Below are 14,571 nucleotides of genomic sequence, written 5' to 3' on the forward strand. Positions count from 1 at the left end.
TGGAGGTGATGAAGGCTGGGTGCAACTGAACAAGCAGATAAAGTTGAGGATTTCCCACCTGACAGATCCTAGAGACAAAAGAAAAAATTCTTTAGTGCCCCTGAGTGGTGCTGAAAGATTGTAGTAAAGGTCTGTGCATCTGCAATTTTGCTGATGACTCTCTTTTCTTAACTTTTTAGTAAAATTAACAGTATTTGGGATTTTTACAGGAATGCTAAACTACAGAATTCAACAGGGGTCTGAGAAGTTCAGAACAAAGAGCTAAATGGGGGATTAATCGATAATGGATGCATAGGAGCTTTTTTTTATTCTCCTCAAGTTTTAAAAAAAATATTTATTTTCATCAATATATTTCTAATATATAGCATTTTTGTCAATCAATATCTGCTCAGTTAAAGGCCCTATAAGAAACTGCATCTGCATCACTTCTGCACAAATTCAACACAAAGAACTGTGAAATAAAGCTTTCATAGCTCTAAAGTTATGTTCAACAACATTAACATTTCAAGCTGTTTCAATCCCTCCATCTGCTCATGTCTGGGCTTATAAAGTTATGTTTTATACTCTCCCAAGTGGAATTTGCAACATCGCTGCACATGAAGGAGGAGCGAAACCAATTAAACATCATACCATATATACATTACAAAGAAAATCAATGATGCAAAGGTTTGCACTTTCAGACAATGTATCTCTTTTTCCATCATCAATGATGAACAGATCAAACTGAGTTTTTAAATAAAAAAATTTGATTACAAACGTGGGGTTCTAGAGCCAATCATTGGTTACCACTGTGCCCCTCCTACCAGGTGAGGGGCACACCTGGTACAATCTCTGGAACAAGCAGTTCCCATCTGAACCAGAAGGTGGCAGCAGTTATCTTATCTTGTTGAATGTCCTACTTTGACATTTTAAAGTTAGTTTACTAACCAAAGACTGACAACAAAAACACAGCAATAAGGGATAGTTTTTCTCTGTAGTCATCTCAATTCTATGTGAATAAAAGTAAATAACTGCTCTAACCATTTAATGTATATGGAAGCATAAATTAATTTAAAGAGCTCCAATGTGGAAATATGTGTTTAGCTTAATAAACAAGTGCGTCTTATAAATCTGGTCTGTTTTAAGTGATTTATTTGGAAAACACAGATAATTTTCCTGCAGGTTTATTGTGATCAGCATAGACTGACCATGAAATGCTTTTGGCTCCCATTAGTTTTCGGCCACCCCTCAGTTGGACCCTGCCTGGCTGCCCCTATAAAAATATTCTGGAACTGCCACTGATGAGATATACCTCCCTAAATATTTAATAAAATAAATCACATGGACTACATAAATAGATAATATTATCTTTGCTATGGACCATATGGCTTTTGATCTAGGGGCCAAAACTATGCAAGAACAGCTACTGAACTGCTGTTGGGACCCGAAATTAAATGTAGTCTGTGATGTTAAACAACTTTTAAACAGAGGCGCAGCCAGACAATTTTTATATGGGTGGCAGGCAATAACCAATATACACTGAGGGGTGGCTGAAAGCGGATAGGCACCAGAACCTCAGGGTCAATCTACACTGTTCCAACAGGAAAATTAATGAGCGCAACATCCATATTTTCCAAATAAAGACTAACTATACTTTCCCACAGCCTTTGCTAATGAATAGACGCATATATTTAAACATCCATGGTTTCTAAATTAAAGGTATAGTGGATAAAATTCGTTCAGTTTTGAGTTCTGGGACAAATATCTTTTCAATTGTCATTACTTACCTACTTTTATCAATAATCCTTCAGCATAAAATTGATATTTACATGTAGTGATATCTACATGAATTGATTGTTTTATACGTTTTTATTAAAATACTTATTTATCTATGATTTCAATGAAAATTCCTAGATGACACATTATTTTCTCTTTGCCCCATAGAACTAAAAATCTAGTTCTTAAAAGAGTAGGAATTCTGTATTAATCATATTTAATGTTAGCATATTGATAAGCATAATTAACCACAGGTTTTTTATTGTCAAGTAATTGGTAATATATGAAAAAATTAAAATGTTTTGAATATTCCACTTGAGAGCATTACTGCTGCCACTGTCTGTATATGAGGGAAATAAACGGTAGGGGTGGCCAATGATTGGTTAAAGGAGGGCATGGCCACCCATGGCCCCTCATCTAGCTCCGCCCCTGCTTTTAAACTGAATTTAATTTTAAAGTCTTAGGTTTTGTTGCCTTATTTAATTATTTTTTTATGTATTTATCTTCATTCAAACGTATGAAATCACTAACATACATTAGTGATGCTATTGAGGTTTAAAATAAATTCAATTAACAGTGAAGGCGTAAACTGTGATTTCTGGAGCTATGATCTTGTTAGGACTGGCTCAATTTAAGATTCGGGGATGCAAGTCAAATTGCAAAACCTTTTTTTCAATTTAAAGCTGCAAAAAACTGTAACAAAAGATAAGAAAACACAACTAAATATCGCACAGGACCCGAGCCATGTGATGTAAGTTTTATTTGGTTGATGTATTTTATAAAATGAGTTACTTCCGGGGCTGGTGGCACGTCCCAATCCTCATCAGCGGTTGATTAAAGGCGGTGGGGGCAGGGATCAAACGCGCCGCATCCCAACAAGTCTGTGCTCCGCGCGCGAGGCAGCCAGCGCAGAGCCGAGAGGAAACCAGCCTAGCTCAGATCAGATTAAACATAACAACAATAATAAAACAGAAATAATGGCCGGTGGGAGCTCCCTGGAAGCCGTGAAGAAGAAAATCAAGTCTCTGCAGGAGCAGGCCGATGTGGCGGAGGAACGAGCGGCGCTACTGCAGCGGGAACTGAACCAGGAGAGGAGCGCGAGGGAAGCAGTAAGCTGCTAATGATTTAAGGCAATTAGGGCTCCTGGCTGCGGGAGGAATTAGGTGCAAATCCGGTCAAAAAGCGTGGCCGTTAGGCCCAACACCCTGCGGTTTATGTCCGAACAGAGCCCAGTCGGTTTTTAGGCCAATGGGTTTGAGCTCAGTGGGTCAGTGTTGGAGGTGAGGACAGGATGGAGACTGGAGGGACTCCACCCTGAGCCGCCGCTCCGCTTTTAAAAGGCTAAAAAAAAATCCTTACAGGCTGGTTTACGCACTTGGAGGTGCCTTTATCCTCATCTGAACCGTGTTTCATATGTTTTTTATGCACAAGGGAAAAAATACAAAGATGGTTCAGTTTGCGAAATGAGACAGAATTTTCCCTAAATGAAACTTAAACTGTTGAGAAATGCAGGGTAAAATCAGCTCCCCCACTCCCTCCTGAGAAGCCCCTCTTGTTTTACAGCTCAGACCTGCTTTATCAGCGCCTGATCTCTAACTCTGGTTGTGTTTCTGTCTCCAAGGCTGAGGGTGATGTAGCCTCCCTGAACAGACGCATCCAGCTGGTTGAGGAGGAGTTGGACCGAGCCCAGGAGCGTCTGGCCACAGCTCTGACCAAGCTGGAGGAGGCTGAGAAGGCTGCTGATGAGAGTGAGAGGTGGGTAGTCTGCTCGCTCATTTCTTTGAGCTCAAAGTCCGTTTATATATAAAAACACTGAACTCCCATCAGTGATTATTAGGTCAAAAAATAAAACAAACCAAGAATAGGTACCTAGTAGCCAGAAATTTTTTTATAAGGGTGGCCAATGATTGGCTAAGGGCAAGCCCATCATCTGAGAGCATAGAAGTTGATTCGGTTTTAGAAATACTAAATGTTAATGATATAAAACAACCTTTGATTCTTTTTTTTTTTTGTTGAATTCAAAATGAAGGCCTCATTTCAATAACATACAGCACATGTTACTGTATCCTATTTGCTGTAGGCCTTTGAATCAAACGCTCAGAATCCAGAAAACCCTCTGAGGTTTTTATAAAACATAAGCATTAATCACTGCTCTACAGTGCTACAAAGAAAAACTTCAATGAATACATGAACCCTGAAGGTCTGATGTTTCTCAGTTTCAAAACATTGTAGAGAAGTGATAGAAAAGTTTAACTCTCTGCAAAAACTGGGTTCAACAAATTACTTTTTTTGTTAATTTTGGCCACAAGTGTCAGATTATATGCAATAGTTAACCTGGTGTTTATTCACCCACAAATCATTGATGACAAAGAGTCTACAGTACATATCTGTTCCAATAGGACATCAGATATTTTTATTTTGGTAAAGAAATGTAATTTCCTTTCATTCAGGTGCTCTAAAGCTGCACTGAAGTTTTATAGACAAATTTCCTTAAAACTTACTTTAATGCTTTTTTTCCTCCATTCCAGAGGTATGAAGGTTATTGAGAACAGAGCAATGAAGGATGAGGAGAAGATGGAGCTTCAGGAGATCCAGCTGAAAGAGGCCAAAAACATCGCTGAGGAGGCTGACCGAAAATATGAGGAGGCGAGTTCCTCAGCTCCCTAAACGTCTCCACCCTCTTCCCTTTGATATAGCAGCTTCCAAACTGTTTGCAGGGATTTGAATGATTGCTGTTTGTGTTGTGAGTTCAGGTGGCCCGTAAGCTGGTGATCATTGAGGGTGACCTGGAACGTGCAGAGGAGCGTGCCGAGCTGTCTGAGAGGTAGAACCCCCATCCTTCATTTGTTTTGCGGTCAATGACCTTTAATAGTTTTTAAAATTTTCTTTCTACGCTGCTGTAACCCTGCAGTAAATGCTCTGAGCTTGAGGAGGAGCTGAAGACCGTGCAGAACAACCTGAAGTCTCTGGAGGCTCAGGCAGAGAAGGTAGGCTGGTTAGTCGGGTTGGATGAAATCCTGATGTCAAATAATGAGAAAGATGTCAAGATTTTCTGACTCCAGTCTTTGTATGAAACTACAGTACTCACAGAAGGAGGACAAGTACGAGGAGGAGATCAAGGTTCTCACAGACAAGCTGAAGGAGGTCAGTGAGCTCAAACTTTTACATTTGATCCATCTTATCTGGCTTCTAATCCAGCATTTTGAAAGTTCATTACTTGCTACTTTTCAGAAATGTTGATTGTGGTTACAGCATGTTCCCCATAAGTGATGCACTTTTATTTTACCGCCATCAATGTTTAATGTTGACGTCTTAATGGCGGTTTGCTGACTTTACTTTGTTCTTCCGCTCAGGCTGAGACCCGTGCAGAGTTCGCTGAGAGATCAGTCGCCAAGCTAGAGAAGACCATCGATGATCTGGAGGGTATGATCACTTTTTTCCTTAGATTTTTGTTGCGCTTTATAAAAACAATCATAGGGATTTCTATTTCTTTACATAATCAGTCTCCTAGTTAAACACAAGTGGTGTAAGGTTGTTAATTTAGTCTGCAGGATGCAGCAATATGGCTGTACCTGCTGGTAAAAGGCATATGAATATGATGAAACAAGGAGGCTCGTTGTTTTATTAACGAAGTTTAACTCGTATTTACTTTGCTAATAACCACTGTGAGTAGAACGATAAAGGAGGCAGAACATATTTTATGATTATAGTTTGAAAGCTTCATTTAAGAAGGGCACCTTAATGTTGTCAAGTCTCCATATGTCATTAAATGCTGTCTAAATGCCAGCTTTTTAGGAGAGATCAATAAAATATTCAACTTGCCTGTTAAATGGAACCATGTGCTCACGTCAGACTGAACCCATTTTCACCCCTTGCCCCTCCGGTCCAATGGCTGGGGCGTCCCGCTTGTTTTCTGGTGAAGGACTTATTGGCTAATAGCCCTGAAACATTTTCTGAGATATGTTTGGGGTGAAATATAATTCATTTTCTACATCCCAGTAATCGCTGTAAACTTTGATTAAGGTAGACTTTATTGATCCCACAGAGGAGAAATTAATTTGATCTCATTCCCACTTTAATATAGGGTACAGGATCTGTGATGCTGTGGTCTTTTTGATCTTTCAAAAGTTCTATAGATCTTGTTAAAGTATGCTTTCAGAAAAATCCTTTAAATATGAAGCTATTTCTTGAAAAAAAAAAAAAAAAAAAAACAATTTAGTGCCGTCTAGTAGAGAACTTAAATGTGTGTCTTAAAAGATTATAATCAGAAATATAAGGCTAATTCCAAATAAATAGTTTACCGCAAACACAATTGCCATTTTCTGATACCTTAGGCCTAGATTACCCAAGACAACCGATGGCAAAAGGAAAATGAAACACTCTGGATAATCTAGATTAGGGGTAAGGGGAGTCCAGGTCCAGTCCTCGGATGCTGTCATCTCCCCTCTGACAATCCACTGTCAGATTAGTGGCTCATTATCAGGCCTCTAAGATGAATGACATGCTGAGGGAAATGGTGACGATGGAGGACTGGACCTGGAGATCCCTGATCCAGAGTTTGTGCTAAAAGTGGTATATTCTGAAAGCAGGAGCACCAACAATTGTGAAGGATTCTGTTCTGCAATTATTCGTCATATTGGTTTCCCTACAGTTTAAAAAAAAGTTCTTAAATTGTTGTTTAGATTTATTATTACTAAATGTAAGATGATGCTTCTGTGGTAATATTTATGCAAAGCTTTTTAAACTTTACAGCAGATGTCAGCAAATTTCTCAGCTTTATATTTGCGTGGTCAGTTATTGACTGTATAGGTGTGACATTATTCATGCTGGCAGTATTTGTCACTGCGGTGCATTTTATCACTGCTCCAAGTCCCCAGCATTCATCTCTGGGTCATGGAACATGTGAGGCAGGTTTTCTGACTCCTCAGGAATTTGACCCGACATCGGCAGCTGTTCCTTTTACCCCTCCTCTTTTCTGCCCGGCCTAACTTTCTTTTGGCAGTTTTTCTGTTCCTTTTACTTCCATTTTCTGATGTTTTGTATTTTCTGTTCTTGTTTTCACACCATCCACTGCTACTTAATTACAATTACAACTTGATAGACGAGCTGTATGCCCAGAAACTGAAGTACAAGGCCATCAGCGAGGAGCTGGACCATGCCCTCAACGACATGACATCCATGTAATTTACAACATGCTTGATTTTTAACTTTTTTTTAGACCCCCAGATCTCTAACCACCGTCTCAGTAGCCCCCCCTTGTGGCATGTTTGAGTGCAGTGATCTAACTGGTTTTAGCTTTAGAAGGGTGCAGTTTTAGCTCTATTAATTTATATATTTTTTTTACTAACTCTTTAGGCAAAATAGTGAATCAGTGTTATGATTTGATGTAGTTTTTTTTTCTTAACTCTCCTGCATCAAAGAAATCAGTTAATTTTCCAGCTTTTCTAATTTTCTCTGCATCCATTTCCCCCTTTGCTTTTATATTTTTTTGTTTCCATTTTCTCCAACTTTATGTGCTTTTGTGTTTTCACAGCTAAACCTTTACACTCCTCACTTGGGAAGCTTGTCGAACATCATCATTTCACTCCTGCGCAGCTCAGCCCGACTTTCTGTTTCTCTTTATTTTTTTTCTGTACGTCTTTATTGCCCTGCCATGACTGCACATCGGGCCTGTGCTGCCAGCATCCCTTGTTCCATCTCCTAAACAGAACTTTGAGCCATATTGCTTTCTGTAAAATAAACACTTTTCCATCTGTCTATGCACAATCTTTCCCTTTCTCTTGTGATGTTCTTTTTTGTCCTTCACTGTTTTATTTATTTTTTGATTGGTAGCTTTTAAATAAACTCTTTAGCTCCCCCCTATTTACTGTTTATTTTTTTATTCTGTCTGAATTTAGGGGGCTATCATGGAAATACTGATATTAACCATTTAAAATTATGACTGAATGCTCTGCTCTGTGATGGATTAAGAAAAACACAAGAAACTGGACTCAATATCAAATTAAGCCAGTTAAATTATTCCCTTCTTCCTTCATTTCAATTTAACTTTATTTACCATAAACTTGTCAACATTTTTTGGGTGGGGGTGAAAAAAAACATACATCACAGAAAATCTGAGGAATTCTGAATTTATAACTGAAAGATGTATGAGCGCTGTTAGAGCTGGCAGATTATGGCCAATAAAAAAAAACCATTCACTCTGCTCTCCTGCAGTTTTAACTGCTTCTTAGCCTTGCGGTTGTTAAACATTGTTTTGAAAGCGGAGTCCAAAAATTCCCTAAATCTTCGGATAACCTGCCCTATTCACTACTAAGACCTTACTGATCATCCACCACAGCTGAAAGCTGGAATTATGCTTTAATACATCTTCTAGAACATGACTGGCTGACACAAACTGTTGTCCAACCTGCATATTCCAGTTGTGTCCACTCTACCTTTTAAAGGACTGTACATAATGCAGTTTACAGCTAGTGTTTGTAAAATTTCCTGCAGGATGCTTGATGGAAATGGTAGCCGTTTTAGTCAAAAATTAAATGGACAGATTTTAGACTAGTGTCATTTATGCAATTAAAGCCAACCTTGCTGAAGTCAAAACAGGAACTGAATTAACTCTTAACCCCTTGAACCCTACGGACCCACCGGCGGGTCCAGCTGCTACATGACCTCGTAATTTTACCAAACCCCCAGTATTGATGTAAAAAACATATTTGGCACAGTTTGGTGACATTTATGGATAAATGTGCCAAACTGGCCCCTCCGCCTAAGAAATTTCTCACTAATACCATTCTAAAATAAATGATTCATCTGACTGAGTCCAAATTTGGTATATTTTTACACAACATTTAGATTTGAAAGTCTGTACTACTTTTTTGTGCTATAAATAATATTTTGGTAGTGTTTTGCAATGTTTATTTCAAAGAAAATTTTGGCGAGGTTCAAAAAATGCAAAATATTTTGTATTTTGTCCCTAATATTTCAGGCAGGGTCAAAGCTACAATGGTGCTGACACCAGAAAACCATTCTATGACATCTTACCTTTACTGACGTACCAAAAGTTTCTTCTTAAATCTAATAGCTTTGAGGCTATAAGTTATTTACTTTTGTGTGTTTTTGTCAGGCAGAAATTTATTTATACCCCCTTAGGGTGTAAGAGGTTAAGACTAAATATAATGTGTGGTAGAAGGCAAGACTTGGCAACCATAAAAGATTGCTAGGAGAAACAGGGTAATATGTCACAGTTTTTACTTTAATTTAAATTCCCAAAAGATTTTAACCTCAGTTGGATCTATTTTAATGTCTATCAGAAGCCCAAAGTGTCAGGTCTGAACAGAGGGACCTTTTGTTCTGTAATAAAAATCTGTGCAGAAGATATGAACCATAAATTACAATATGTGCTTTCGTGATAATCATCCCCACTAAGGTTTGGTTTTCCCAAAGCTATTTCAATGGGAAAACCATAAAAATGAATACATTTTAAGTCTTTTGATTCTAAAGGGCTATTGAGAGGAGCACAGAAATTTGAAAAATTATATTTTATTGTGGGAAAAACAAAATCTATCTCACTATAATGTCGGCTCTCACATTATAAATATTTGTCAGCCCAATTTAGGAAATTTCTGTATTAATATATTGCAACGACGCCCCCTGAGGGGGCGGGACAAACTAATGTGAAAACTAACCCTGTTCTCCACTAATATTTTAGAAAGTCTCATGGATTAATTTGAAGATATGCAGGTTTTGGTAAAGAACATAATGAGGGGCAGTTTTTCTAATCATGAAAGACAACTTGGAGTGTGAAGAAATCATCGATTTATCTGAAATAAAGCTGTGTGTTTTATTCTGGGTCTTTTTCCACTAACGCTTTGTCTTTATGTACTAACTTTTCCTCTGTTTCTTTCCATTTTCTCTAACTGCTTTCTGACTGTCAAGACCATCTATACAAACAGCTTGAGAAAAACCGCCTTCTCACCAATGAACTGAGTGTTGCCCTAAATGAGGCCTAACCTGGAAAGGTTTCACTGATGCTGGCACTTTTTTTTTTATAACTGCAGAATCTAAATGCATTGTGGATTTGTTAGATTAAGCAGGTAGAATTCTATCTACAACAGTGATATAATCAACAAAATGTATATTTGACACTCTGTATATTCAACCTGATGCGTAAGGTGGGATCTGAGGATTAGTCAGAAGAACTTGTCTTTTTTTTTTCTTCTTATAATTCTGGTTTAACTTGCTCTGCCTTAATACCAATGGAGTGGGTTACTTCTACGTCTACATGTCATCTAGAGTCCCAGGATCATTTAGAGCAGGGTTCCCAATTTCTGGTCCTCAGTCTGTTGTCCTGCAGAACTGATTCAGAATCTAAAAAGGGCAGAGCAGCAGATCTTGAGGGCTGGAAATGAGGAATCCTGATCTAGAGTTACATTTGGTTAAAAGGGAATTTCTAACTTGGATCAGCAGGGTTTCTATGAGTGTCAATTTAAGAGTATAAACCTTAATTTAAGTCTCAGACTTAAAATGTGTGACTAAAGACAAAATAGGTTTGGTAAGTCCATTATGTAAAATTAGATAAAATTGTTTTCCCTTCTGTTCTGTAACAAACTACAAACATCTAGTTTCAAAAACCTTCTATGGAATGTTAATGGGGAATGTTGAAGATTGAGGTTATGTTCTGTTGCTGTTTAGAATTAGTTCTTCAGCAAGAACTACTCCAAAATGTATCAATGAATGCCACTAGTGTACTTTTAGAAATACAGTGAGGATAATGAGTATTTGAACACCCTGTTATTTTGCAAGTTCTACCAGTTAGAAATCATGGAGGGGTCTGAAATTGTCATCATAGGTGCATGTCCACTGTGAGAGATAGAATGCAGAAATCACAATGTATGATTTTTTTTAACTATTTGTATGATACAGCTGCAAATAAGTATTTGAACACCTGAGAAAATCAATGTCAATATTTGGTTCGGTAGCCTTTGTTTGCAATTTAGAGGTCTAACATTTCCTGTAGTTCTTCACCAGATTTGCGCACACTGCAGGAGGTATTTTGGCCCACTCCTCCACACACATCTTCTCTAGATCAGTCGGGTGTCTGATCTGTCGCTGACAAACATAGAGTATGAGCTCCCTACAAAGATTCTCTATTGGGTTTAGGTCTGGAGACTTGCTAGGCCACATCAGAACCTTGATATGCTTCTTCCAGAGCTACGCCTTAGTTATCTTGGCTGTGTGCTTCAGGTCATTGTCATGTTGGAGACCCAGCCTCGACCCATCTTCAGTGCTCTAACTAAGGGAAGGAGGTTGTTCCCCAAAATCTTGCAATACATGGCTCAAGTCATCATCTTATTAATACAGTTCAGTCACCCTGTCCCATGTGCAGAAAAACGGCTGCAAAGCATGATGCTACCACCCCCATGCTCCACAGTAGGGATGGTGTTCTTGGAATGATACTCGTCATTCTTCTTCCTCCAAACACGGTTAGTGGAATTATGACTAAACGGTTCTATTTTGGTCTCATCTGACCAGATAACTCCTCTGGATCATCCAAATGGTCATTGGCAAACTTAAGACGGGCCTTGACATGTGCTTGTTTAAGCAGGGGAACCTTCCGTGCCATGCATGATTCTAAACCGTGATGTCTCGGTGTATTACCATTAGTAACCTTGGAAACGATGGTCCCAGCTCTTTCCAGGTCATCGATCAGCTCCTCCTGTGTAGTTTTAGGCTGTTTTCTCACCTTTCTTAGGATTATTGAGACCCCATGAGGTGAGATCTTGCATGGAGCCCCAGTCTGAGGGAGATTGTCAAACGGTGTTTGCTCTAACAGTGGATAATTTTTCACAAAGCTGCTTGGCAATTTCCCAGTAGCCCTTTCCAGCCTTGTGGAGGCTGTAAAATTTTGTCTCTAGTGTCTTTGGATAGCTCTTGTTAGTAGTTGGATTCTTACTCATTTTATGGGGTGGACATTCTGGCCGCAGACTATCAGGTCTTTGAGGGTCAGAATTCTAGCCGATAGGTGTTCAAATGCATATTTGCAGTTGTTTCATACAATTTGTATGAGAATTGTGATTTCTGGATTTTTTTTTTTTTTTGGACATTGTCACAGTGGACATGCACCTACGATGACAATTTCAGACTCCTCAATGATGTCTAAGTGGGAGAGCTTGCAAAATAGCAGTGTTCAAATACTTATTTTCCTTGCTGTAAGTCTGTAGAACAAATGCATTTAAGCTGTAGCTAAATTCAATCTAAGACCTATTATGGACGCTCTGATGAATTGGACTTTGCAAGTTCTAAAATTTTGCTTTTTAGCCCCACAGAAACTCTGGATAGGTGCACTTAATTCCCACAGATTTTAGGTTAACAAGAATATAATTGGGCATCCATGTAGAAATACTTTTGTAGCTGTTTCTGCTTGATTTCAGTGTCTCTTTATAAAGAAATCAATTGCAAGTTTTGATTGAAAGAAAAAGTGGTGGTGCAACTTTCTTGGATTGAGGTTGGAACAACTTTTCAAAACAAGAAAAATATTTAAAACTATTGAAATAAGTGGGACAAAATATCAAAAAAATATCCATATTATTGTATTTAGCCCCACTTAATGCATTGCTGACAGTCTAGACTTTGTTGGTCAATAGCTCAAGCTAAATCTTCCTAATGATGTAAAAGAATTCATTTAGGTTTGGATCCTGGCTCACAGCATGAGCCCACAGCTGAGAACCTGTACTTGATAGGAAATACTTGATAGAGGGAAGAAAAAATGAGGTAAAGTCTCAGCATGTGTCATCTTACGTTCACTTGAACATTATCAATGTATATTCTCTGCACTGTTTATTTTTTTATCTAATGCTTCTAAACTGATATAATGCTGTATTGACAGACAAACTTGCATGTACTAAAGAAGAGGGCCTGAGCATCAGGCAGGCTCTGGAACAGACCCTACAGGAGATGGTAGATCTTTGACCCAGCTGTTCCTGCCCACTACCTGACTCCACATGCTCCAAATGACCGGCTCCCACACGCTGCGGCTGTCGCTGCAGTTGCAGTAGACGTGTGGGTCTGTGTTTGTCAACTACAGGACAAAAGCCCTGTATGAAGTAGCAGAAACCGTTTTGAGCTGCAGTGTTTATATTGGACGCTCAGTTCAAAGACCTGTTTAAGTTCACTGTACATGTCTTATGGTTTACATTTAAGTGTTGGAACTTTGCACATTTGGTGAGAAAACAAACTGCACATGATCATTATGAAAGAAGCCATAATTTAATCCATGCCTATAAAAGGGACTTTTATTATCTGTACTTTTGTAAGATCATTTGTTTTTCTTTGTCATAAACTCGCATTCAATGTTCTTCTCTTTAGAGTTCAATTTCTTGCACATTTGCAAATGTACTGTTGTCAGCCATGATAAGCAAACACTTTTCTCTGTGCTGTCTCTAACATTGTACTGTTTTCTCCTGTAGACACTAATTAGATTTTTGACATTTTTATCTTGGAAATCTATAAATCATGAATAAAAAAAATAAATGAAAGCTTACTGTTTTTTTTTTTTTTTTGTACAGCCACTAACTTGAACAGCCTTTGGATTTTTCCCAACAGAATGTACAGCATAATTGAAAGAGATAAAATAGTTTATACGCAGTCTGAAAGATATGGGATTTTCTTTGATTTTCCTAGTTAGGATGATGGGGAAAATGGGTGTGGATTTTTTTTTTTCTTTTTTCATAATTTTTCTTTTCACTTTTCTTAAAAAAAATAAATAAATAAATCAAATGTGTGATGTATTATTAAATGTAGTTGTACTGCTTTCTTTGTTTAATATGCACATTTTGAGAAAACAAACTGCACATGATCACAACTTGATTACTGTTATACCCATCAGTTTTGACATCTGATTTGTATATACGTGTGTGTGTGTGTGTGTGTATATATATATGTATATATATATATATATATGTGTATATATATATATATATATGTGTATATATACACTTTTTTTTCCAACCCCAAATTGAACAACTTTAAAACTTAAATGTTTTAAAGTGAGCCTGAGCCTCAGTGGATGTGGTTTAAATGCTGAAGATTGCACTCAAACCCTTATATTATGTTGTTCACAAGTTAGACTTTAAAGATTTTTATTTTTAAGATGCCCTACTACGTGTCTGATGGAGGACTTGCACATTTAGTTTTTTCTTTAACAAATGCCAAAATCTCAAATTTTGGTAGGAAAAAGAAAAAAAAATGGAATCTAGTTTAAAATCTCCAGATTCCTACATGTTTTATTTTCCCCACAGGATTTAATACTGGAATTTGATTGGCTCATTTGAATGTATAAATATGCTTTAAACAAAGATTTGGTTTTGCATATATAACATGGATGGAATAAGAGCCTTATTTCTGCCCATGCCTGCTAATAAGATTTTAAATGGATTTATTTAATATTGCTGCCTTCTTGGAGGTTTGCAGATTAAGTGAATAAGGTTGTCTTTCTGGTGCTCTTTATGAGGCCTTTACAGCTCAATCCCTCAGTAAAGCTCTCTCTGCCCGGCTTGTGAGGTAAGGTGGACTGCTTAGTAACTAGGTGATTGCTTTGGGTAATTGTTGCCTTGGGTTCTATTTAGCAGTATGAAAATATAAATAAGTCATACCATATGAATATTTCAGACTTAAAAGTATTGTACAATTAGTACAATACGATATGTGTATGCCGTTTCAAAAGGTTTCTGGTTGTAATGTGACAAGATTTGAGTGAATATATTAAGACTAGCGGAAGTAGAAATATAGTTAGGGTTATAATTAACCCAGTTATTGATTTTTAAC

General features: G+C 37.8%; 1 protein-coding gene across 8 annotated transcripts in view; it reads left to right on the forward strand.

The window, feature by feature from the left end:
- The window catches only part of LOC107082773 (tropomyosin alpha-1 chain-like), a 15,036-nt gene extending 1,811 nt beyond the window's left edge, over nucleotides 1-13,225 (forward strand). Inside the window, exons 1-9 of one of the 8 annotated variants that reach the window (XM_015371614.1) lie at nucleotides 2,634-2,864; nucleotides 3,377-3,510; nucleotides 4,284-4,401; nucleotides 4,509-4,579; nucleotides 4,667-4,742; nucleotides 4,837-4,899; nucleotides 5,109-5,178; nucleotides 6,857-6,935; nucleotides 7,289-7,523. In XM_015371614.1, coding sequence (XP_015227100.1) covers nucleotides 2,733-2,864; nucleotides 3,377-3,510; nucleotides 4,284-4,401; nucleotides 4,509-4,579; nucleotides 4,667-4,742; nucleotides 4,837-4,899; nucleotides 5,109-5,178; nucleotides 6,857-6,935; nucleotides 7,289-7,292 — 747 coding nt within the window. In that variant the 5' untranslated portion in view covers nucleotides 2,634-2,732 and the 3' untranslated portion in view covers nucleotides 7,293-7,523. Of the gene's footprint in view, nucleotides 1-2,632; nucleotides 2,865-3,376; nucleotides 3,511-4,283; nucleotides 4,402-4,508; nucleotides 4,580-4,666; nucleotides 4,743-4,836; nucleotides 4,900-5,108; nucleotides 5,179-6,856; nucleotides 6,940-7,288; nucleotides 7,524-9,684; nucleotides 10,607-12,634 lie in introns of those variants that run through there. The other 7 variants (XM_015371610.1, XM_015371616.1, XM_015371617.1 and 4 more) reach the window with 7 other exon arrangements.
- Nucleotides 13,226-14,571: the final 1,346 nt, after the last annotated feature.

The sequence above is a fragment of the Cyprinodon variegatus genome, unplaced genomic scaffold (assembly GCF_000732505.1).
Source record: "Cyprinodon variegatus isolate N-32 unplaced genomic scaffold, C_variegatus-1.0 Scaffold61, whole genome shotgun sequence".
NCBI classification, from domain to species: Eukaryota; Metazoa; Chordata; class Actinopteri; order Cyprinodontiformes; family Cyprinodontidae; genus Cyprinodon; species Cyprinodon variegatus.